Source organism: Thyridium curvatum (genome assembly GCF_004353045.1).
Source record: "Thyridium curvatum strain D216 chromosome Unknown NODE_13_length_580902_cov_83.771903, whole genome shotgun sequence".
NCBI classification, from domain to species: domain Eukaryota; kingdom Fungi; phylum Ascomycota; class Sordariomycetes; order Thyridiales; family Thyridiaceae; genus Thyridium; species Thyridium curvatum.
Window position 1 is genome coordinate 436098 of NW_022156768.1, and position 23976 is coordinate 460073.

Consider the following 23976-nt stretch of genomic DNA (forward strand, 5'->3'; position numbering starts at 1 on the left):
GTAGATCGGCTGTTCGATGCTGGCTGGCTTTTATAAGGGATTAGAGTAGATTCAATCAGTGAAGAGATCGAGATATTTCCAAAGCCACGAATTCGATGAGGTGTCCCATCACAACATAATATGTACCCATCTCTGACGCAACGTCCACAAGTATGTCGAACTGAGAAGGTAAAAGAAAGAAAAAAGCCTGACAAGGCATTAACCAACTTTTCTCCACACCCACCTCAACCTCAAGCCAGTCGATGGAGCATTTAGCCACTCCTCATCACTGCTCTGCAGAAAGCACCTGACAAGGATTGGAACCGAGTCTGTGTATTCAAGCCGACAGGCTGAACATCATGCAGATACCTTGAGATGGAGGGTTACCCTGGCATGACTGACATGCCCATCAGGCTGTCGAATCACAATGGCCGTTTTCTGCATTATTGGGACCTGCTCGCCTCACTTTTTATCATCCTTTCCAATGAAATCACGAAGGATGCCTTCTGCAGACAGTAGGCAGCTTGGAAATCTGCATTTCTTCTCAGTTTCTATGGTCTGATAAGCACACTGTGTACAAAAGCAGCCAGTCCACCACGGCGAGCTGGTGAATCTATGCATCTCTGGTCTCGTTTTCTCTCCAATGAAAGAGAGTGCGGTATGCTCTGTTTGCAAATTGGTGACCAACCCCCACGCAATCATGCAAGATGTAGCTATAGCCGGGCGTAGTTGGCAAGGAGAACAACGGGCGGCAAGCTCGCTTGAAGCATGCTTCGTTCCAATCCCGAGTCATCCCCATAGCTGCGATCCGTCTTAAAGGTGGTATGGTGGTCATAGTAAGCTTTGAACAAATTAATATACGGCATAAAGTGCAACTGTACTGACAAGTCTGAGCTGCCCCCAAGTTCACACAGGATACCCGACATCTCCAGCCCCTCATGCCACCCAAAATACCACCTAGTCGACCTGATGAGGACCCGGCCCCTGAAGTTCACGGGTCTAAAGCAGGAGTTGGAGATGGTCTTGCCAACAAAGGGTATCCCGATCCATCCTTGGAGCCTTATATTCTATCCCTAACCTCTCCGGCGAAGACTTTAACTACGCGTCAATCTTCAGTCTCAGATGCTGGTATCCTTCTTACCAGTGCCGAGACCACAGGGGTTGTGGCATCTGGTGGCACTGGCGCCCGGGCCGATGGACAGCAATCGCAAGGCCCTAATGTCTTTAATGGCACTAATCATGTCACAGTTATTCAACACATGAAAAACACCGTGTCGGCAACGACTCATGACGAATACAACATCGGTCATGGAGCCAGAGCAGCGACACCAACGAGTCTTTCGGGGCATTCGTCTTCAAGTGTTCATTGTAGAGATGTTGTCTCAAAATCACAGGCCACCGTCATGGCTCCCATAGGTCCAGTGGCTCCGGAAACTGTGCCTGGGATTTCAGATCTGGTAGTAGAGCTTCCAGAGACAGTAACATCAGAGTCTACCGACCAATATATGGACATATCGGGAGACGAGGGCCCACTCGTGGCCATTCCTTCCACCGCCGATGCCTTTGCCTCGCGGGTCAAAACAATCGGGGACGACATCGTAGCATCGTACAATGCTATTCTTCCTCTACTGAGGCGACGTACAAGTCCGCAGTTCTTCCAGTCAATCTGCATCCAGAGTGGAATGTTCACTGAGAAAAACCGCTGGCTCTTCGACAAGATCGATGCGATATCCGTGCATGATCCCGAAAGTCAGGAGGTCTATGAGTCGCCATACGTCCTCGTATACAGCGAACTAGTGTCCCTCCAAAAGCATATGAAGCTGCTGAGATCGGGCACGGGAAAGGAAGCTCTTGCCCAGAAGGAGGTAAGCCGAGATCCTCATCTCTGTACTAAGCCTTCTACGGGCATTTATTCACACTAAACAGAGAACTAGCCCTTCAAACTTAGGCTCTAGGGGTGAATTTAAATCCTGGTGCAAGCATCTCACACCGAAGTATCAGCGATATGCGAAAGCTGCCGATGTGCTTACCAGGGAAAGAGACCACAATCTCATTACAGGCCAGACCCATCTTAATGGGGTGCTCGGGGACCTTTTAACAGACGCCCAGACTTGTTCATGTCTAAGGCAGTGTCTTTGCCAGGCCTTTCCGGATCAATGTCACAACGATCACACTGCTTACCTAGGACTCCAGCCCGATGACTGGCACACTGACGTGGCACAGACCTCTGGGAAGAAAAATGAGGTTGAAGAGAAACTGAATACCAAATCAGTATGGCACCTGGCTTTCAAATCTACAAAGTCTGCTAAGACTACTGCAACAAGAAACGATCATTTGATCTGGCTCAGGGTTGAATCGTGTGTCGTTGAGGTCTCATCGTTCAGGGAGTTAAGTTTCCAAGGCCACAACCAGGAAGCCATCGATGACTCTGGCATGCTGGACCCACCATCCACTGAGGGAACTGGACCCCACAACTTGAAGCGGAAAGCGTCATCCCAACTTCCTGAACCTCCGGGAAAATGCCAAAAGACAAGGCCCAACCAGACCCGCCGGATGACAGACCCAGGACCTCAACTCCCTCGAGGCATCCAAGTGTGCCCCGAATACCTCATGCCACATGACACCACGGAGAAGGCAATCATGAAGCTCACGGACATGGTGTGCGATCACAGCATCTACTATCTTTCACAAGAGACGAGGTCGGCATACGGAGCGACAGCAAAAGGACTGACGCTCCGCAAGATACTTGACAATCGGCACCAGAAGAGATACGAGCGTTGCTGGAATCTCTTGTGGATCGTGCGGCTCGCACGCCTTGCGGCGGAGGCGGTACTGCGGTTCGACCTTCGTGATTCGGATCCTCATCCTCAAGAGATTATTGTGTTCTACGGAGCAGACAAGAAGGACTCTGAAATGCACTTGTCACCATTTCTAGAGGTCAAAATTGAGAGATCCGGTCCCCAAGGTCTGTCAGATACCGGGGGCGAAACCGACGACGAAGCCGACCAGTCCAATCACCAGCCAAAGCGACAGCAGGTTCTCTTGAACCTTGGCAACGTCTTACTCCAACTGGGAGTCAAACGGGACGTCAAATTGGGGAAGGCGCCCAGTGGTCCTGACCAAATGAAGGAATACATCAACAAGCATGCTGACAAGACGATCACCGGGGTTCATCAGAAATACGCTGATGCTGTGCGTAGCTGCACCAGGTTCTATGGAAAAGAGAAGGCTATGGGAGAATCGGCGTTCCGGGAAAGCTTTTTCAAGCTCATTATAGAACCGCTGAAGGATTGTGAGTCGATTATTGATGGACAGGAGAAGGAAGGCAAGAGGCTTAACACCAAGCACTGAGTTGGTAGGTAATGTCATTGATGAAGGGCTGCTGGTGCGGGTTCTGGTGTTTACTAAAGGCTGATTCAAGAGACTTTGAAATCACAAGCCCTTTCGAATCTCGGGAGAAGTGTGGTCCCTTAATGCTTTTGGAATTTTCAAATGTATGTACCTAGGAAGGCCTTCTGAATTTGATCAAGTTCACAGAGTTCTTTTCCTGGCTGGGATCTGATGATGAGCATGCCACTGCTGTTGAGAGGCGCGATCGTCATACAGGATGAACCGGGGACTTAACTATCCATTGTAGCAGCCCCAGTAATCAGGGCTGGTTGCAGACGGGCCGCACATGAGTCTAGGTTCACAGAGGTTGCCGCTTGATGTGGCTCGGAATCCGTAGATGTTTACCCCGCCATCTGCATGTCTTAAACCTACGAAATTTTCAAAGTTCGGTGGGCGGGTGAACGTGAGATCTCCGTTGCGGCTGATATGCCGTGTCACAATGAATAGAGTCTCGAGCGGTCGAAAGAGACGCCCATGGCCAGCTCGTCGGAAGCACACGATTAAGCCGTTTCTTGGCATATACCAGAAGCAAAACCAAACCCTCCACCCTCAGACTGGGATCATACTAACTTAGAACAGAGGATTGGTATAAAATGGTCGGCAGCGGATGCCTTTAGAAACTGACTTCCTCTCCACTTTCTGTATCTGGTCTGCATCTCAAGCCCTGGACAGTGTTCTGATCAGGAACTAAAGTTTATCTTACACATAATGTTGTTCGTCCTCGCACTCATGACCTCGGCGCTCGTCGCAGCCCAGGGCTCTTTCTATGACCCCGCCAGGAACGTTACGTGCCAAGTCGGAAGCGGTGGCAATATGACATGCCAGGCTGGCGGCTCCGACGGCCGGATTCAGGTAAGTCTCCCGGCCAGCTAGACGTCTACATTCATGTCTCTAAACGGAAGCTTTCAGCCGTCCGTCTGCCCCATCTTCTCGGAGGAGCCGACCAGCTCCACATCGACTACTACATCTTCCTCGTCCAAGCCTACGTCGTCGTCGTCGAAAACGTCGTCCTCATCCGTCAAGCTGGCTACGACTTCGAAGCCCCCATCCACTTCCTCCAGCCCTCCTCGAACCTCTTCGACCCTCCTCACCTCGTCGGCCCTCAAGGCTCGGTCGAGTGGTTTGCAGAAAAGAGTACAGGTTGTCGACACCAGGCTAGCCTGCTCGTTTTACTGCGCGGCTCAGGGATGGTGCAAGTACGCCGTGATCGCGGATGTAGCTTGTGAATGCAGCTGTCTGGATACGACGCCCTGCCTTCGCGCCAAGTATCCGGAAAACGAGTATGATCCGTGTACTATCAAGGACTGCACGGTCTGACATTGCCTTCGCAATGCCCTCACCTACACTACTTGGCTTTTTTCCCCACACGTATTCATTTGCCAAGAATGTTCTCGCTTTACTTCTGCACAGTCGGATTCAAGACGATGTCGAAGCCTTGGGAGTTGTTAGGGCTATCGGGTTCAGAATAATCTAGTGGGCGATGAGATCAATGCAACTTTGAATCCGTAACTACACGGCCCAGTCTATGTATTACATGCTATTGATTCTGTGGTACATGTGTATTGTATGCTAATGCTTATAAATCCCAATAAGTAACAACGCTCTGCATGTTCATTCGAAAGTCTGCTCCGATGCGGCGGTGAGAGTCAGGCGGGGCCAGAGCAGCAAGCTCAGTAGCTTGGGCTGCTTAGCCCACGCCCTCTCGAGGTAGATGCAAATCGCCAGCCCTTCGGTCCAGGAATGCCTCCAGAGCCACCATATGCGCCGGCTACAGAGCTTCGCATACCAGTACAAGAGGATCAGCAACGCCTTCTCGTCCTTTTGGTGCAATAGCTTCTGGAACCTGTCTTCTAGACCCCACACCATGGCGGTAAGCAACATGTGATGCTGGCCGTTAATCTCTTGATGGCCGTACAAGTCGGCGAGGCCAGCGATTCCACAATAATACGGACTGTCTGTGTGCGCGCCATCGAACCCAAAGACCTCGCAGAGGCCTGTAGGTAGAGTCTTGGGGTCGAAGGGCTGGGTGATGAGCTTGTGCTGTCTCGCGACGATGCCCTCGATCTCCACGGTACAGTCGCGGAGGGGCCCCGCCGCATGCGGTCTTGACGAGTCGGCCATCTCAAAGACGAGCATCTTGCCAGAGCACATCCTGAGCCACATGAGGTCGAGGACGGATGGCGGGCGGAGAGGCCAGGCCTCGTAAGGGGTTTCGGCCTCGGTGGAGGCGACGGTGCCCAGACTGACGAGGCTAGCCGCCATATGGACGGCGCTTGTCTCCGAGGCGTCCAGCGGCGTGCTCAGCCTGTCATGCAAGAGCTTTAAGGCTGAGTTCCAGTGATAGATGTCTCTTCTCCGCCTTGCGATGGGGCCGTTGCTGGCTACAATATCGTGAAACCGAGAGTAGGCCAAGACGGCATGCATGAGAATGGAATTCTGTTGGAGGGCCCTATCAGTGGGGTGGACGGAAATGTACGACGTAGCAGTCCGACGTACCGAGAAGGCAAGGGGCAGGACATTATCCGCGTAGTGCTGGCCGGTTCGTTCCGAGCCGATGGTCCGGACGACGCGGAGCTGGAACTTCTCGATCAGCTCGACGTCGACCGGCGCCAACTGAAAGACGTCTGCTGGCCGACTCGATGGGATTACCGGCAGTGGAGCTGCCGGCGACCGCGGAGGGTTAGGAGCCGGGGACGACTTTGCTGAGAAGCAGGTACCCGAGTACAACGTCTCGGCCGTGAGCTTCGACCCGTAGACGCATGACACACCTAGCACCCGGCACCTGGAGCAGTGGGGTCGCGCCTCATCGCACTTTTGTTTCTGATTAGATACGGTATTGGTCTCATTGGGTACAGTAATAGTCAGTCGTAGGGAGAGAGATTGGACATGCCTTGATGCTCATCAGTTTGCAGTTAGCGCAGCCTAGTCGTGACTTCTTGTGGGCTCGGCGTTTCCTCTGCGCCGGGCTGATCTCGCGGCCCTTGTTCCTCGACGCCATGGTATGGTCGGTTGGTAATGGAGGGTGACGATTACTGATACGGCAACCGCTTCTGGTAGCCTACCTGTGTGCTTTGAGAATACCCAGATTTCCCGTCTCCGTGGGGGTTTAAAGGGCATTACTATGGTAGCATGGAATCCGGGCCCGGTCCTCGCAGCGTGTAAAGCTTCAGATGCCGTGCCACACTGGAGGCGGAGCCCAGGTCGAAGCTCCACCATGAGCCTCATTTGGTATCCAGAAGTCTACACTAAACCATTCTCGTATTCAGGATCGTCGGGTGACAGGATTGACGTCAAGCCGCCCCCGCCGCTAGCTCTTTCAAGCCCTACGGTAGGCTACGCGAGAGACAGCAACAAGCCAAACCGTGCGAGATAGTGAAGGGGGGAAGAGGGCGCCATCATGGACTGCCGGGGACTCGAGTTGCAGCTTCCATGAATGGATGCACTATTCATCATTCAAGACGATGTATCCAACTGGCAGATTGAATCGACCAAGAAGGCCGAGATCTATCAGAACCCCGACATCACACTCTGGGCGACTGTTATGTCTGGCACTCGACCCTCTCCTCTCAGAGGGTGGAATCTTGAGGAGCGGGTCTTGCCTTGAAGAACTCTCAGTTTGGAGAACCGCAACCATTGGTTCATTAGTGTAGCGGTTATCACTCTGGATTCGTAAGTTCTCCATATACTAAAGCCCCCACAGCCTAAAACTAACACCAAGACAGTGATTCCAGCAACCCCGGTTCGATTCCGGGATGGACCTAGAAATCTTCTTTTTTTTTTCTTTTTTGCTCCCGGGAGTGCGGCGAGGAGCCTTGTGGCGAATGCGGAAGCTTGCACCCATTCAGAACTTGGGAAGCCAATTTGCTCTCGCTGTACAAGGGTGGTACCAATGCCGACGGCTGGGCTGCTGAGCAGATTTTGGAGGAGTGGTTTGCATATGCCGGTATTCTCGTGTTGACAAGCCAGCTTCGAGGACGGGATTGGCAGGTGGGCCTGGAGCAGCACGCAGCCGGCTGGCAGTGCGATGAAAAGCTACGAAGTAACAGTATGGCTAATAAGCAGGGTCGCATTTCTTGTCAAGCACTGGTTTCTGTCCATCAAGATTCCTCACTGGGATTAGGTTTGTGCACTGCTGTGCTGCTGTCGTGACTCGCTCCGGATCGCGGCGCAGAAGCCACTGAACAAGATGGCCAAGCATCGCACAAGACTTCCAAGAAGGCAACAAGCGGTTCCAGAACGTGTGCTGCATTATTAATGCAAAGACCCATCCAGTCTGGTGGGAAACCTGTTATTAGCGAGCAAAAGCAGATTGCTCTGCTTGCTTTGCACTGCCAAACCCTCCCAGGGCGTCCGGCATGGGTCCTGATGCGACGGTGATCACACGGGCGATCGAGCAATGCGCAAGCAGCAGCCCCCTTGTTGTCTTGTGTGTATTTATAGCTCCTCCCGGGTAGGGAGAAGTGACAGGAGAGATCAAACACCGAACCGGCAGAGCGGCATCGATCTGGAATGGGGTTTTCTGGGGCCAGCCTCCCATACCTGACGAGCCTAGGTAAGCTTATTCCCATCGAGTCACTGTCTGGCATCCGTGGTGGATTTGATGTCTTCCATGCATCCCTGTGTTGAGCCTGTCAGCCTGTCAAAACGGCCCCTAAAAGAGCCCCGACAGTCCCCAAAAGTCCCCACTGTACAGCCTACGCGCGACTCACATTTTGGCGGGCGGGGACACTAGAGTCCCATGAATCAAACTGAGCTCAGTTGAGACCACATCTCATCTCAAATCGTCCAGCTGGGACCCTCAAATTTCCAGCCCAGCACCGCAAGGGCCACGACGACCAGGAAATCCACCCCCCTTTAACTGCATTCCTCGCCTGGCCTCACCGTGTGCGCGTTTCACCTCATCGCCCGCACCGGTCGTCACTCTCACCTCCCCTAGATGTCCAAGGTTCCAACCAACATGACGGTTTGATCAGCTTGTCAGCTCTCGCATCGATCGCCTGCACCGCCCGCCCGCCCGTCCGCCGCACTCGGGGTGACCCTGGCTCCCCGCACCAATCATCCGCGCACAGTCGCCGCCACCGCCACCGACAATGCCAGCCGTGGTCCTCAACTACAAGCTGGCCCTGCAGGCCGCCGCCCTCAAGGTCAGCGCCAACATCCTCGTCCAGCTCGTCACCCACTGGAACCGGCCCCTGGACCACCCGGCCGCAGTCAACGCCGACGGCACGCCCGCCCTCTTGCCCGCCGCGAGGCCGCCGCCCATCGACTGGCTGCAGATCCTCGAGTTCGCCCTCTTCGGCTTCCTCGGCTCCCAGGTCGGCAACAACTGGCAGCACTTCCTCGAGTACCTGTTCCCCGGCGGCGGCGGAGCCGGAGCCGGAGCCGGACCGGGCAGACCCGGCGCGGAGCCGAGCCTCGACGCCTACGCCCCGCCGTCCCCGATCTCCAAGCGCGAGGACGGCCGGCGGCTCTCGGACGCCGCGGTGACCACCAGGAAGAAGCCCGACTGGCGGCCCTGGCGGTGGCGGTGGCAGCGGCGCGGCCGCGCCGCCTCCGTCACCACCCCCTTCCGGGCAGCTAACAAGGCCGCCGGGAGCGGGAGCGGCATCCGGTGGCGCAACCTCGCGCTGAAGCTGCTGCTCGACCAGACGGCGGGCCAGCTGCTCATGGGCACCATCTTCCTCGTCGTCACCAACTTTGCGCGCGTGCCGCGCCCGTGGGTGCTGCTCGCCGTCGTCCGCGACCGCGTGCCCAGCTTCATCTGGGCCGGCTGGCACCTGTGGCCGCTGGTCGCCGTGTGCAACTTCCTGTTCGTCCCCGTGCGCTCGCGCGTCCTGGTCGCGTCGTGCGTGGGGTTCGGCTGGAGCATCTTCCTGAGCTTCTTCGCCATGAGGAAATGAAGAAGCGTGGCTGGCTGGCTGGCTGGCGTATGTGTGTGCGTGGAGTGAGGGAGGATGAGGAACTGGGTCATTTCGTGAGATGGGGTGTGCCATGGGGCGGTGGAGGAGAACCATTGTAGCATTTTTGTTCGAACTGGGCGGTCTGAAGCGTGCTTTTTTTTTTGTGTCTCTTGCCTGTATCAAATCTCCCATATACCAGGACTCGCATGACCTTTTTCGTTTCTGATCAGGGACGTGGATGGAAAGACGCTGCCCGAGCGCTCGTTGAGTCTATCTTGTTCGTGTGGTATAATCGGTACATTATGTTGCCTTTCGGTATATCATGATCCGCATCCCCATCTCCGAGTATTCACTTCGTGAAAACCGGCCCGTCGCCCTCATCTCTTTCTGAGACATAATTCTATCAATGGGCAACTCGTTCCGCCGCCACCCAACACGCTGCACCATGCCCATGCCCACGCCCAGCTCCTCTCCCTCATTCACTCCTGCCTCTGGTTGGCGGCACCGGGCGGCAGGCCGCTAGTGGGCATGCCCGGATTTATGACATTGACAGGAGACGGCATGCCCTTGAGGTCCGCCGGCGAGCCTGGTTGGCTGCTGTGGGGGCTGGCCTGGTGTTGCCCAATCTGCATCGGCCTGACGTTCGAGACCGGCATCGGCTGGGTCTCCTTTGAGCTCGTGCAACCCATGTCGAATCGAGTTTCTGACCGATGTTGGGTCTGGTGAGTCGGGAGGTTGGATGCCGATAGGTATAAATATATGTATAAAGCTTGCTCCACTGAGAGGGGTGTTCCCTCAAGTCCTCTTTGTTGCGGGGATAGTGGACCGGAATAGACGAGATCTCGAGAGGGAAGACAAGGTTTGCCGTGTCGTATTAGGATGGGTTGTATCGTCGCGATTAGAGCTCGTAGAAGGGCAGGACAGGATCCAGGTTCGAGGTCTTAGATCACATCTAGCACAAAGGAGGTCTGGAGGACTCCCACGATTCCTGGATAGGACCGGACCGCTCGATATTAAATATGTAGTAGGTATTAGGGAATTCCGGGGACGCGCAAGCCAAGTTTTACAAACACTCTCTTGCGGCCAAGAAGTCTTGGACAAGAGGGCAGAGCCATATATACACGAAAAGGGTTCGTCCTAAAGGAGTGTGAACCGGCCCACCTCACCTCCCTGAAGGATTGACGACCGAAGTGCGAGCATAAAAGAAAAGCCGCATGTTGGATCTACGTCAAGGGCATATTCTGGCAAATGCTTGCAGATCTGCCATTTGCGGAGAGAGTGCTAGCGAGGGACCGCCGCTTACACATGCCCTCTGGACTCGATTCTGGGCTAGAATAGCCTCGCCGGGAAAGAAGGTTACTCGATGACAGGCAAAGGCAGACATGCGATTGGCCCCGGCGTACGTCGGAACGGTCCTGCGCCGTTGGGGGTGGAGGCTGACGGACCAGGGTTCCAGCATGTTTTGTCGAGAACGTGCTACTGCCTGAGACGTTCGAGAGCGCAGCTGAAGTAGAGTGAGGCCAAGGCGGGCTTTTGCTGTCGAGGGGGAGGGGGCGGCGCGCTGGGGCGATGAGAGTTGAAGGGCGGGCACAATGCTGCGTCGTCTGGGTTCGAGGATGTCCAGCCCTTTATGATAATTCTGGCCTGATTATGATGTCATGGCTGCTTGGACGCCCCAGAGAGATGCGCGTCCAGGAGCCGGGGTGCGTTTGGCGGTTCCGGGGGGGAAGCCCATGCAAAAGCGAAATGCCTGATGAAGGATCTGCTGCTGCTTTTTTGGTGGGAGCTGATGGGATTGACCGGGGGTTGAGCAGAGCTGTTGCAGAGGTGAAACATCTTGGCATCGCAATGCCAGCGCCGTCGCAGATTCCACCGCCCAAAACCATGGGATTCGAGGTTTTGGCCATAGGGTCTAGTCGTTTCTACAAGTCCTGCTGCGGCGTCTCCTTTGTGTCTCCCGCAAAGATCTCCGACTGAAACAGTCGCTTATCAACTTGGACTTTGACTCTTGGAGATCTCCCCCCTCTTTTCCCTCAACTCAATTTCCTAGCTTCTTCCCACATCACTTCAACCGCTCATACCTACATCATTACAAACATAATACGTGGTTGACTCGTCATTGACCAATCTCAAACCTCAATCTCGCTACGTTTCCTCTTCCCTCGTCTCGCAAAGGAAAACCCCACGCTAAGCAGCCCTTACCCATGCCCGCCCGCTCGCGCCTCGAGACAGCCGCAGGAGGCCCCCACCGGATCCTCCTGCTCCTGTTCGCGTTTCTGCTGGCGGGACCCTGGGCCTCCTCCTCCTCCTCCTCCTCCTCCCTGGTGCTCTGCTCGCCGTCCCCGTCCCCGCAGAAGGCGCAGCTGCCGCCGGAGTCGCTGCCGCCGGGGACGACGCTCGACGAGGACTCGGGCCACCGCGCCATCAACGACCCGGCCGGCGGCGACGGCGGCAACAGCAGCGAGCCCGCGGACCCGGACCTGCTCATCCGCGCCACCATCTTCAGCGGCGTCCCGGGGCCCAAGCGGTGCCGCGGCGCGCCCGTCGCCGTGCTGGACCTGCCCCGGCCCGCGGCCCAGCACGCGACGGAGCTGTGCTACGACGTGGACGCCAGCGGCGGCGGCGGCGGCGGCGGCGGGAGGTCGGGCTCGGCGGTGCCCGCGGGCTGCGGCCTGTTTGTCGCCAACAAGGCCGACGGGTGCGAGGCGCGGCTGTTCGCGGAGCCCGGGTGCCGGATGTACGTCAACACGGCCGTGTTCCTGCCCGAGATGAGGCCCGTGGGCGGCAGCTGGAGGAGCATGGCCGTCCGGTGCGGCGTCGTGCCGCCCGACCCGGACTCGCTCGGGGTGCCGCCCCTGTCGGGCATGATCATGAAGCATCAAGGATGAAGGAGGGTGAAGTGAGTGCAGCATATCTCCGGGCTATCTTGGCAAGATGAACGACAGGATGGGATCAAATTCTTGGTTTTTTTTTTTTTTTTTTGTTTACCTTCCCTGATCCCCCATACCAAGAACGGCAATCACTCGACGACCGGCCAGAACCCAATCTCAGCTTGCAAGACCGCATCCCACACCGACTGCACCCGCACCACCACGGCCTCGGGGGTGACCTCGCCCCCGCTCCCGGAGATGTACTCCCGCACGCCGCGGTCCAGGACGTCCCGGAACCGGTCGACAAAGGCCCTGAAATCGTCGCTGCTCCAGTTGTCGATGAACTCCTTCCTCGCGGCCCCGCCGTCCGCGTCGCCCTCGTACGACGACGGCGACGTATCGTCGCCCTTGAGCGACCGCGCCCACGTCCACGCCTCCAGATAGCACTTCTCCGTCGCCCACAGCAGCACGCCGCCCTCGAGCCACGCGCAGGGAGGCGGGCTCCCGCCCCGCAGGACCGCGAGCCCCACCGCCTCGAACAGCCGCTCGTACAGCGGCAGGCCGGGCAGCTTCGCGCCGGCGCCGGGCAGGCGCAGCTCGAGGCCGTACCGGCGCGCCGCGTCGACGAACCAGCGCTCCTCGCGCCGCACGCCGGCCAGGGCGTCGCACAGCCAGTCCACGATCTGCGACTCGACGGCGGGGTCGCCGTTTTCGCTGCCGGGCGGTGGGACGGGCGGGACGTCGACGAGCGAGAGCAGGCAGCCCACGGCGCGCATGTAGGCGTGGACGTAGAGCCGGTCGTTGGCGAGCCAGAGCGCCAGGTCGCGCTTGGGGAGGCGGCCCTCGCCGGCGGCGCGGAGGAAGGGCGCCTGCGTGGCGGCCTGCCAGGTCGCGGGGTCGGTGGTGGCGAGGAGGTGGGACGTCAGCGAGAAGGGCTTCCCCGCCTGCTCCTCTGCTGGCGCTGGTGCTGGTGGCATTTCTCACGAGTGTGTGTGTGTGTGTGTGTGTGTGTGTGTGTTTTATGAGTTCGTTGTTCCTGTGCAGGAGTAGAAATACAATTGGTCGCGGCTGGTGTGATGAAGGATGGATGGGATGGGAGAGACTGCGGGTAATAATCGCGACAGAACCTTGAGAAGCTGGGCGGCGGGGCGCTAAGGCTTGGCTTCTTGTGCCACAAATGATGTGATCTTCGGAGCTGTCGATAAATGACCCTGTATCCCATCAATCAGATTCGTGAATGGCCGAAAACATCCAAGAAGAACTGGGTAGGGATGCAATGCAAGCCAATTGACAGCACCCGATGTCGGCGTCCACAGGTGACTCAGGGCTCCGCGGAGGATCCTCGAAGCCGCAGTGTTACGCTGGTATTACCGCTGATCTCGATCTTGAACCCGTGGTATATGTATGTACGTACTGATTCGCTTTTTGATGTCATCAACATCAGCTCTTGTTGCGTCTCTCACTCCCAAGGCCCGAATGGATGGATATGGACAAGAAGACTGAGACCTCTTACCACGACTTGCGCCCTCTCGGTATATTTGAGCCCTCCCTCCCGCACAATGCATGGCTAATAGTATGCCCCAGGGCCACTGGAGCAGTACTCGGTCACTCGCAGTCAGTTGGGGATATATCTCAATGTTTGTCTTACTGCCTTTATCAGTCGCCAGACCGCAGGGCATCTCAAACCGAGGTTATGTCGCGCCCTGGCTGCTCTCATACTGCGGCACCCCGTCCTGTCTGCAGTCCCAGTTGACCTCGACAGCCAACCCAGCCGCTTTGTTCGCCTGCCGACCATTGACCTTGACACCGTCGTGACGGTACGGGACGTCGCCGAGGATGAAGAGTTTTCTCTAGACACGGCGCTGGAGGCGCAACACAACGAGCCGTTCGTGCATCGACCTGGGGAGCTCATCCCCTTTTGGAGAGTGCTGGCCTTCGAGAATGGAGCAGATATTGCTTTGACACTCTGTTTTCATCATTCCCTCTTTGATGGGAAAAGTGCCGTGGTGTTCCTCGAAGATCTGGGAGTGTTGCTGTCCGATCCATCTGAGCACACTTCCCTCGCGGAAGGAGTCATACCTACTCCGATATATGCGCCTCTGCCGCCAGCCCTCGAATCCATTCTCGAGCTGCCACTCTCTAATGCTTTCGTTGCCAAACAAAAAGAAGAACCGGAAGTAGAAGCGCATGTCTGGTCCGCTCGGGCCCAGTCGCTTCCAGTCAGGACGCGATTCTCCTCGCTGCACCTCTCATCGCGGGCCTCCAAAACCATCGTGAACCAGTCCAAGCAGCACGGTGTTTCCGTCACCGCCACGCTTATGTCCTGCCTAGCCTCATCGATCTTTGCCGCTATCCCGGAGGAGTACTCCACGATCCAAGGCGACTGCGCGGTCTCACTGCGACCGTTTCTAGGGCCGCACGTCACCGAGCGTGACATGGGCTGCTGGGTAGCTGCATTCAGCGAGACGTACCACCGCTACCCCTGCAGCGAAGACCTCCTCTGGGAGAACGCACAGCGTACAAAGGCAACGATTGACAAGGTAATGCGAAATAAGGGCAAGGACACGGGCACTGGCTATCTGCGTCATGTCTCCGACATGCGTGCCTGGTTCCTTCAGAAGATAGGCAGGAAGAGAGCGGCGGCCTTTGAACTAAGCAACCTCGGGGTCCTCGCCCCTAGGACGGACGCCGAGTCAACCAATGATTATGAGATCCAGGGTGTACTGTTCAGCCAGAGCGCTAGTGCATGCTCGGGAGCACTCAAGGTCAGCGCCGTGACTGGGAGGGATGGCAGGATTAGCATTGGCTTCGGCTGGCAAGAAGGGATCGTTGAGGATGAGCTGGTGAGCTCTGTCAAAGAGAACTTGGAGGAATTGATATTGTTTGAAGAGACTACCGGCGACTCGGATAGGGCGAAAGTCATTCCTGTTCCCTGACTAAACCCCCATGGTCCGTCTTCGACCTTTACGAGGCCTTTCTAATAAGGTACTCATGGCATTGCAAAGGTATACTAGGAATAAAATATCTAATAATCCTGAGATCTAATTTTAGCGACTGTCTGGATCATTTCGTCTGCCTGGTCATGGGCAACACGAAAGTTGCCACAGCCGCAGACGGCGGTGCAGTCTCGGCAGAACATGTGGCGACATGGCCACTCTCTAGGTAAAAACTGTCAAGTGAATGGGACTTCTGGCTCGAAGAAGGTATCTGGACTACATAAGTCGACTGAAACCAGCGGTCATTCTTTCAGCCGGTGATGATCGGGCCGGGGCGCCAGCCCGAGCGAACGCGGCTAGGCTCGGCTGGCTCGGCGCCCAAGACGGCTAGCTCCCGATCTCGCTTTCGGTATCGCTGAGCCCAAATCTTGAAGTTCAAATCATCTCGGCACAGCACACCGAAGTTGCACGTTCTTGATCGCATTCAAGACACGAATTGTCAATCCCTTGTGTCTTCTGACCCCACAATTGTATCCTGCCTTGATCCTTGCTGGATACCCCCAACCTGAAGAGATGTCGGCCCTCGCCGATTTCCGAGTCTTGTCCTTCGACGTGTACGGCACGCTGATTGACTGGGAGACGGGCATGCTCCAGGCGCTGCAGCCCCTGCTGGACAGGAGTGGCGCCACTTTCACCAAGGCCCAGCTCCTCGAGGCCGTCCACGAGGCGGAGAGGACCCAGCAGGCCAGGACGCCCGACATGCGCTACGCCGACCTGCTCGCGGCCATCCACCCCCAGATCGCCGCCAGGCTGTCGCTCGCGCAGCCGACGGCGCAAGAGTCGAGAGAGTTCGGCGACTCCGTCGGCAGATGGCCTGCGTTCCCGGACACGGTGGAGGCGCTGCGGCGCCTGTCCAAGCGCTACAAGCTCGTCGTCCTCTCCAACGTGGACCGGGAGTCCTTCTCCGGGTCCAACAGGGGCCCGCTCCAGGGCGTCCCGTTCGACCTCGTGCTCACGGCCCAGGACATTGGGTCGTACAAGCCGGACCCGAGGAACTTTGAGTACATGCTCAAGAGAGTGAAAGAAGAGTTCGGGGTGGAGAAGGAGCAGGTGCTTCAGACGGCGCAGAGCCAGTTCCACGATCACCACCCTGCCAAGGCGGCGGGGATCAAGTCGTCCTGGATTGTTCGACCTGGGGCGATCATGGGGAACAGGGCCGATGAGGTCTACGACTGGAAGTTCGACACGCTAGGTGCCATGGCTGATGCCGTTGAGGCTGACGCTAGGTAGATATGCATATATTACACGCTATTGTGTTCATTGTGTCTCTTTCAACTGTGTCGTATCGACAGTGTAGCTTGGCTTCACCAAGAACCAACAAAATAAATAGGTAAATAGATATATTACACGCTATAAATGAATGCTTGGTTCAGAACAACAAGTATTTACTCAGACTCAAGAGAGCGATGTGCTTGATTAGTCTCAGGTGCCGGTTCTTGATCCAACGAAATTTCCAAAGTATCCCCTGACGGAGTATCACGCAGGGATGAGTGTCAGTAGATAGTAAAAATAGGTACTCTTCCCCTTTCAAAGGATAAGAAGACTGCCAAAAGCAGCAAAGGCCCGTATGACCATCCGTCCAAGTACATCGAGAGCGATATTGCGCCCCCACGCGCATCATATGGGTCTAGCTCCCTTAGAGTCTCATCCCACAAACGCTCCATCGTGTCGAGGCCCTTTTCAGTGTACATTAACGGGTGGAACCTGGCTAGCTCTCAGCACAAACATAGGATGGAGGATGAGGCTAAATGCAAAACTCACGAGCTGATCTGCCAGTCCCTGAGGAAGCTGCCGTGGGTCTCCTCGCCTCTGACGACAGCGGCGTCAATGTAGGCCCATGCCCCCCCCTTTCCGGAGACGCCGCGAACAGCTTGTAGGGTAGCCAGCAAGCGACCTTGACCGGCAGGGACAGCGAGCGGAACAGGCCCGTCCTCTGCGTGAAGCCAGGATCGACCGCATTGATGATCACGGCGTCCGGTCCCACTATTATGTCGCAGGGCTTCTGCATGAACATCAGGAGCAGCAGTTTAGTGACGTCGCAGCGCTCCTTTGCCACGGCAGAGTCCCACCCTGTCGAGTCGTCGAGGGCGGTGATCAACGGCGCGGCATCCTTCTCGGGGAAATTCATGGTCACCGAGGCGCCTGAGCACACCAGCGTCAGTCGGCCAGGTCCGCCGCCGGGGTGCTTAGGCTCTAGCGTGGGGAGGAGCAGCAGGGCTAGTAGCGCCGTGGACAGGTAGTTGACCTGCAGGGTCTCCTCGTGGCCCGTCGTGGGGCTGACGCGGAATTCACTGTTCATGATACTGGCGTTGGGGATGGCGATGTCGAGACGAGGCAGCGCCTCGCACCGCGGGGCAAAGACCCATACCGAGCCGTACAAGTTCAGGTCAAGATGCCATACGTTGATTTCGATGTTCGGGCATGTTTGCCGAAGCGGAGCTGCCTCCGACTCGCCTGCCTCTCGGGACCGAACTGCCAATATCAACCGGGATAGGCCGAGGGAGAGCAGTAGACGCGCACATTCCAGGCCGATCCCTGAGTTGGCTCCAGTAACAACCGCCACGCGGTGATGAAGGAAGAGTTTGGCCAACGATGGTTGGTTATGGGGTCGAAACTGGTGCTTGAGGAAGGTGACAGGGAACGGGTCTCGGTGGGGCGGTAGAGACGCCGAGGCGGAAGAAGGGGGCAGCATTGCCGCGACCAAGCGATACGGGATTTGGACGTCCAAGTCAAGTAATGACTTCAGCCCATCAGAATGTTGAAACCACGCTAGGATGAGAAGCACTCCATTTATGCACCCGGTCGTTGACCGAAGTATCGGCGGAGCAAGGCTCCCGGCTGGGGGTATCGGCCGAGAGAGGAACGCATAGAATCTAATAATATGCTGCTTAGTCCCACAGGCCTTGTAAGATCCAGGCTCGACATCCATCGTTGCAATCTTGTAAGTCAGTACGGACCCGATCCTTCGACTCAGTCCACCTGCAGGATTTAGGGCTGGGTTTTATGGGAACGGGACTCGAGACGTTGGCACATTACATCGGGTCAGACTTTAGGCTTAGACCAGGCTGCTGCCACATTACTAGAAAGGGAAAACCTCCGAAGCTCGCCAGATACCTTTAAATATATGAACTTGGCACCTCTGTCTGTGGCCTCCTAGCCACAATGGCTTCCCAAAGCGGTATCAAATGTCCTCGTCCTCGTTTGCGTTTGTGCCAGCCGACCCCTCTGGCCGGGTCCGGTCTCCTGATCGAACGGTCATTCGCCGCCACTGCATGAAGGGAAAGAACAAGAAGGCGGGATCACGACGGTCGATGCGCGAGCATGCTCGGGCTGCCAAAGCCAGGAATTTATCACAGCAACAATCTCAAAGCCCACAATCTCAAGACCACGCGAACTCGCAAACTGAACTGCTTGCACACCGCTCCTCCGACCTTATTCCCCGGCCGCCGCCCTCGGACTGGGCGCTGTGTCGCCTTGCGGGAGAGCTGAGCGAACATTCCCAGAAACTGATGCACCATCGTAAGTTCAGCTTTTGTCTTGAGAGAGCTCTCCGCCGGATTATCGCTAACGGCGACGCTAGACTTCGTCCCTAACCCGATCAGAGATGCGATATGTCCGTTTGGGCATTCGGGGATGTCGAATTCCCTGTCCGGCAGCGCGCTAGACTTTTTCAAGATGCTCTGCGTCGATGTCACCTCTTTCCGCGCGACGGTGCTTCTCGTGTCTGCCTCTGATGACCTGATCGCTGGTCGGCCGCTGTCGACGATCACGCAGCGACACCTGAGAGTTGCCATAGCGTCCCTGAAAAAAGCACTTCTCCACGAAGACTACCTAGATCTCGACGTGATTATCTACACCGTCGGGGTTCTCATCGGAGTCGCCCTCCTGTTTGGGGACCGCGCAGCCGCCACGACGCACGCGACTGGTAGTTCGCAGCTAATACGTGTCCGCGGAGGAATGCGTGCCTTCGCCTACAACCGTTTTGTTCAGCTATCTCTCGAGCGGTGCGTCTCCACCACCCATGTCTCTGCGTTCCTTGCCAGTGCTGGATGCTAATGCTGACACTGATTTTCAGGATGAACTTTTTCGGCGCCCTCACTCTTGAGCATTGGATCCCGCACTACGACGGCTCCTTCTGGGAAGAACCTCTGGCTCTACTGGATTCCTTGGAGGTCCCAGACGTTCTAAGGACCATGTACAGCCTAGACGGGATTGTTGACGACGACCTGGCGCGCGTGTATCGCAATCTGCAGTACACCTCGGTGCTCTTCGACATGCACTACCGCGGCAAGACCCCAGTCAGCTTGGCGCTGCTGGAGCACTGTCTAGGCTATCTGCACCACCACCTCATGCGGCTGGCAAACATCCTCACAGAGGCATTTTCAATAGGCGTCTGCTTGCATCTGATGGCTTTCCTCGGTACTACCTACAGGTTACCGGGCACGGGCGTGCTTTTGAACTGCGCGAGTCTCGTCTCTAGGCTCCGGAGGTGGCACTCGGAAACCCCCGTTTCCGCGCCGTATGTGGAGGAACACCTCAACATCTGGTTCATCTTGCTGTTTGTCATGGCCAATGGTGGAGTGGTCGAGCCGGCCGTCACAGCTCATTGGAAGGAGACAGGCGCGTCTGGAATGCCGTGGCAAGAAGTCCGCGGCTATTTGAGTAGAGTCATGTGGACACAGTCATTCCATGACGACTTCGGGGAGAAGGCATACGAAGCGATAGCTGCAAGTTGCCTAACCCCCGGACGTGACACGATATTCCTGTCGTTCGATGCCCAACATGATTTCGAGTCGTTTATTGACCCTCGACTGATTGGTTAGAGGCAGAAAGTTACTCCGAATGTTCGTAATACCCAATGGACGAAAATAAAAATCAGCGTTAAAGATACCTCTAGACATTCTGATTCGAATATCTCTCTTAGTGAACCCTCCTGAACTTGTCTCTACAGGCTAAAAGTTTGACCGAAAACAGCGGAACACCCAAAAGCAGATCCCGATCAATACCACTACGGGATTTGTTTCTTGAACAGGACTAGTCAGATCTATCCCTACCACAGCTTGATTAACTAGCGACTTTGTCGTATCGTGTCGTATCGAGTGTTCAATGCCACCCAAGTGGACAAGCTGTCACTCTGTAGGCTAATTAGTTCCCCGTTTCCGCCCCCAAATGCTTGGCATTTGAATAAGTTTAGCCTTAATCCTACTCCCTTCCTTTCCCATCATGATCATGAAAATCGCCGTTGGCACGCATTACCATCCAGCGTCCACACCTCTTCCAGGCCGAAGTGTGAAATATAAGATCGAATGCATGTACAAAATTAATATGCTGGGAGATGGCTGAGATGCTAATCCAAAGCCTCCCCGCCCTCTCATGCCTACGAGACCATGCACCTCGCTCACCAAACCATTCTTTGTTTACTCCAGCAGCCTCGCCCACTGGAATTACAATCTAGAGTTCGAAATATATCATAATACCGTGATGGATGCCCACAAAATGATATGACTTGGATCCTGGACATATTCTTTAAGGGGAGGCAAGGACCTCACGTGGTGGCTCCAATGCCAAGATCCATTGGTGACATCGAAGCTGACGTGATGAAAGCTTTCATCCCTATCGCGGCCAATCACTTTCTACCCAGCTGGAGACTGTTGACCAATAGAGGAAATGTTCGGCCGAACACTGTCGATCAAGCTGAATCGAACTCTTGGGCCGAAAGAATGACTGACAAAAGGGGTCTACTCGGCCGAGAATCGTCTCTTTGGATATCGAACCAACGCCGAGCCAACGAGTCTGTGTGCATGCGACTTCTTCATAGGTAAAAGCAGGGACCATTTCTGGAGAATATCTGCATGGAATTAGCCCTCAACGTGGTCACTGCCTAGGAGCAGCTCGACCTACACTCCCCCTTTCACTAGGCCAACCGGTAATTATATAATAGCTCTCGGTCTCACCCACACAGCAGCTTTCTCCGAGCTACTCAATCGCCACATTCTCCTCATCAACTTGATTAGCCCCTTTCCACACAATGATCTACCCTCAGATTCTCCTCGGCCTCGTCGCCTCGGTCTCGGCCATCGACGCCTACTTCCACCTGGGCCAGAACTGTGACGGCCCGAGCATCCTCTGCACCAACCTGAACCCGGGCGTGTGCTGCACGGCGTCCGCGAGCAACACCGTCGGGTACCGCGGCATTCCGACCGACTGGGTGATCACGGCCGAGGCCTTCACCGGGGGCGGCTGCAAGAACTTCTCGGCCCGCGGGAGGGCCCAGAACACAAACTTTATCTGCATCTATCCGGCTCCCGGCGGCGGGCCCTTTACGGGCACCAAGTATTCCTTCACTAGTAGGAAGCGAGACGGTGTGGAGGGCACATGCGCGGCTGCCGAAGAAGCTGCGGGCAAGTGCTCTTCGTCGCAGAAGCCAAATGAGTTACATCTTGCGGATGGGACCAAGTACAACATTGTGGACTTGAAGCATGATCTTCTCGAAGAATTGGTATGTTCTGCCTTCCCTTCGACACACTTTGCCTAGCAATCTTCCAACCAAACTGACCAATTGTAGTAAGCAATCCTTAGTCCCTACCAGCGTCGCGAGTTGAGAGATGCACATGTTTTGACTGTGATACGGTACTGTCTTTGCATTGGGCTAACTGCGTTCATCTAGGATCGGACTCGCGTGGAACGGAACCACTGCTGCTGACATGCCGGCGAATTTCAAATCTCTACAGGTCGTCTAAAGCACAAGGAAATCACTTATTGAAATTCCTATTTCGCAGAAGGAGATGACAAGGCGCTGCTGAATGGCGCGCCCTGATCGCCAAGGGCGAGCATTGAAGGATAGTCAATTTGTTCGTTTCCAGGATCGTCATACGAGACCTCCCAAATATATAGCTTTCTGTTAACTTTGACGAAAATGAGCAAATCTCCCAGGTATTCTTTCCATTTCTTTCACTGATCCATGTTCAGCCAAATGCGTCGCTACCTCCTCCCTAGTGTATTTGATTCTGAGATGCTTCGTTCTGGATCTGTCTCTTCCTAACAACCGAGACAAAAGTAATCCCCATCCAGCCTGGCGGCCAGAATATTCTTTCTTTTTTTCTTTTCTTAAAAAAAAACGCAAGGCGCAGTGATGATGGCCATAAATCTTACAGGTTCTTCGGTGGTCGTGTCATGGGGAGGAACAGCGGTGATTGTCGGGCGATTGGCGGGTCCCGGCCCAGCGCAGATCGTTCAAAAAGCTCTATTCTCTTCCGAGCCAAACCGCTGTCAGAAGGACAGTACCGGCCTGGCAAACCGAGCACACTTGGAGGCTTTGCAACCTAGAGCCTGGCGACTGTGAGGGAGTTCTGATGCTCTCTTGACTCCGAGAGGGAAGTATTCCAGTCGCCTGGTGTAGCAGAGATAACAGACGCGACGGAATTGAGTTAGTGATAGGAGGTCTGTATATAGGAGAACTTGGATCAAGAGCTCTGCCGGAAGCTGGTCCAGTTGACGAGCTGAGAACCGTGCCAGCCTGGGCGCGCTGGCGCTGCGCGCTGATGGTCCAGTGGACATCACTCCGCACGGCACGCATGATCCAAAGTGCGGTCGCATATGTTCTCCTTTGTGTAGGTCGGATGCTTGGAAAAACCAGGACATGCTTGTTCCATAGCGGCATTTTGTGCCCAAGTGACAGAAAATGTTGAAATCTGAGGTGCAAGTTGGGCAATTTTGTGCAGTGATAGGTTGATTAGCCGCCGGGCTGGGATCATGTCACCTCTGACCGCCCTCTTGCGTGGCAAGCTAATAATTCCTTCCTATTCCATGTGTCGCATCATCTCACAGATACCGCGGACCGCGCACCTTGTGTGTCTTTCTACGGTCTCTTGTCCCTCTCCTACTTCCATCTTCCTGAGCAACATCAGTGCCAGTAACGGTCGCGCGCCTCGACTGCACTTCTCTAGTCAAGCCACCTCCACGGGCTCAGTACCATCGCCGTATTGTAACATCTCCGCGATGGAAACGCCCAGTCAGAAGAACGCCAATGTCCGGATGCTAGCATGTCTCGTTGATATTGACGGGGATGGCGAAGGCGATTATCGAGTCCTTGTTGACGACAAGTATGTGAAGTACGTCACCACAGCCCCGGGCACATTTCGTGACGCCGATGAGAGCGAGCGTTGCTTCGGGCCTGTCTTGGTTGGCGAGCTGTTGCCCCAACTACCGACTGGAGACTGGAACAAGGGCCACGTCGCCATTGAATCAGAGACAAGGAACCCAACTTTTGTCGAGACTACGACAGTGCAGTTCGGCGGAGTCATGAATCTGTGGCACGAGAACAAATTTAACGAGCTTGATTTCACGCGGCAAGATTGCGTAGGGCAAAGAGTTCACATCTCAACGCATCCTGAGTTGGAAGGCGGCACGAAGCCTGTCCTTGTCAAACTCGCGGTTTGGCCATGGGAGATCCCTCACATGGAAGCTGAAAGCGCCATTTATCAAGCAATTCATGACACTGGCATCGGTCCCAAGTTCTTGGGCCATCTAACTGAAGGGAAGGAAGGTCGTGTGATTGGCTTTGTGACCGAATGGATAGAGGATGCAAGGGCAGCGGGACTTGAAGACATAGACGGTTGCAGAAAGGCATTGTCACAGCTACATAAGCTTGGTATCAGGCACGGCGACATCAACAAATACAATTTCTTGGTGAAGGAAGGACAAGATGTGATTCTCATAGACTTTGAGGTGGCGGAACAGGACTCGACCCTCGAGGAGCTCGAGGAAGAGATGAGTACCCTCGAGAGTCACCTTGCGGACAAGAGCTTCCGGGGCGGAATAGAAGTTATCTCCGAATAAGCG

General features: G+C 55.6%; 12 protein-coding genes across 12 annotated transcripts; 8 read left to right on the top strand and 4 right to left on the bottom strand.

Moving 5' to 3' along the window:
* Positions 1–917: 917 nt before the first annotated feature.
* Positions 918–3330, top strand: E0L32_003145 (uncharacterized protein; the record flags this gene model as incomplete). The annotated part of the gene is made up of 2 exons (XM_031137413.1): positions 918–1844; positions 2173–3330. The coding sequence occupies 2 exons, from the start codon at positions 918–920 to the stop codon at positions 3328–3330; spliced, it is 2085 nt and encodes a 694-aa protein (XP_030999213.1).
* A 747-nt stretch (positions 3331–4077) lies between these two features.
* Positions 4078–4595, top strand: E0L32_003146 (uncharacterized protein; the record flags this gene model as incomplete). Its single annotated transcript, XM_031137414.1, has 2 exons — positions 4078–4221; positions 4272–4595. 2 exons carry the CDS (start codon positions 4078–4080, stop codon positions 4593–4595), a joined length of 468 nt encoding a protein of 155 aa, XP_030999214.1.
* Positions 4596–4980: 385 nt separating this feature from the next.
* On the bottom strand, positions 4981–6367 carry E0L32_003147 (uncharacterized protein; the record flags this gene model as incomplete). Its single annotated transcript, XM_031137415.1, has 2 exons — positions 4981–6259; positions 6303–6367. 2 exons carry the CDS (start codon positions 6365–6367, stop codon positions 4981–4983), a joined length of 1344 nt encoding a protein of 447 aa, XP_030999215.1.
* Positions 6368–8459: 2092 nt separating this feature from the next.
* On the top strand, positions 8460–9269 carry E0L32_003148 (uncharacterized protein; the record flags this gene model as incomplete). The annotated part of the gene is made up of 1 exon (XM_031137416.1): positions 8460–9269. The coding sequence occupies one exon, from the start codon at positions 8460–8462 to the stop codon at positions 9267–9269; it is 810 nt and encodes a 269-aa protein (XP_030999216.1).
* Positions 9270–11467: 2198 nt separating this feature from the next.
* On the bottom strand, positions 11468–12148 carry E0L32_003149 (uncharacterized protein; the record flags this gene model as incomplete). The annotated part of the gene is made up of 1 exon (XM_031137417.1): positions 11468–12148. The coding sequence occupies one exon, from the start codon at positions 12146–12148 to the stop codon at positions 11468–11470; it is 681 nt and encodes a 226-aa protein (XP_030999217.1).
* Positions 12149–12288: 140 nt separating this feature from the next.
* Positions 12289–13116, bottom strand: E0L32_003150 (uncharacterized protein; the record flags this gene model as incomplete). Its single annotated transcript, XM_031137419.1, has 1 exon — positions 12289–13116. The coding sequence occupies one exon, from the start codon at positions 13114–13116 to the stop codon at positions 12289–12291; it is 828 nt and encodes a 275-aa protein (XP_030999218.1).
* Positions 13117–13439: 323 nt separating this feature from the next.
* Positions 13440–15075, top strand: E0L32_003151 (uncharacterized protein; the record flags this gene model as incomplete). The annotated part of the gene is made up of 3 exons (XM_031137420.1): positions 13440–13535; positions 13584–13671; positions 13724–15075. The coding sequence occupies 3 exons, from the start codon at positions 13440–13442 to the stop codon at positions 15073–15075; spliced, it is 1536 nt and encodes a 511-aa protein (XP_030999219.1).
* Positions 15076–15648: 573 nt separating this feature from the next.
* E0L32_003152 (uncharacterized protein) lies at positions 15649–16365 on the top strand (the record flags this gene model as incomplete). The annotated part of the gene is made up of 1 exon (XM_031137421.1): positions 15649–16365. The coding sequence occupies one exon, from the start codon at positions 15649–15651 to the stop codon at positions 16363–16365; it is 717 nt and encodes a 238-aa protein (XP_030999220.1).
* Positions 16366–16879: 514 nt separating this feature from the next.
* On the bottom strand, positions 16880–17827 carry E0L32_003153 (uncharacterized protein; the record flags this gene model as incomplete). Its single annotated transcript, XM_031137422.1, has 1 exon — positions 16880–17827. One exon carries the CDS (start codon positions 17825–17827, stop codon positions 16880–16882), a length of 948 nt encoding a protein of 315 aa, XP_030999221.1.
* A 493-nt stretch (positions 17828–18320) lies between these two features.
* Positions 18321–19958, top strand: E0L32_003154 (uncharacterized protein; the record flags this gene model as incomplete). The annotated part of the gene is made up of 3 exons (XM_031137423.1): positions 18321–18654; positions 18716–19139; positions 19211–19958. 3 exons carry the CDS (start codon positions 18321–18323, stop codon positions 19956–19958), a joined length of 1506 nt encoding a protein of 501 aa, XP_030999222.1.
* Positions 19959–21163: 1205 nt separating this feature from the next.
* E0L32_003155 (uncharacterized protein) lies at positions 21164–21703 on the top strand (the record flags this gene model as incomplete). Its single annotated transcript, XM_031137424.1, has 2 exons — positions 21164–21634; positions 21701–21703. 2 exons carry the CDS (start codon positions 21164–21166, stop codon positions 21701–21703), a joined length of 474 nt encoding a protein of 157 aa, XP_030999223.1.
* Positions 21704–23133: 1430 nt separating this feature from the next.
* E0L32_003156 (uncharacterized protein) lies at positions 23134–23973 on the top strand (the record flags this gene model as incomplete). Its single annotated transcript, XM_031137425.1, has 1 exon — positions 23134–23973. The coding sequence occupies one exon, from the start codon at positions 23134–23136 to the stop codon at positions 23971–23973; it is 840 nt and encodes a 279-aa protein (XP_030999224.1).
* Positions 23974–23976: the final 3 nt, after the last annotated feature.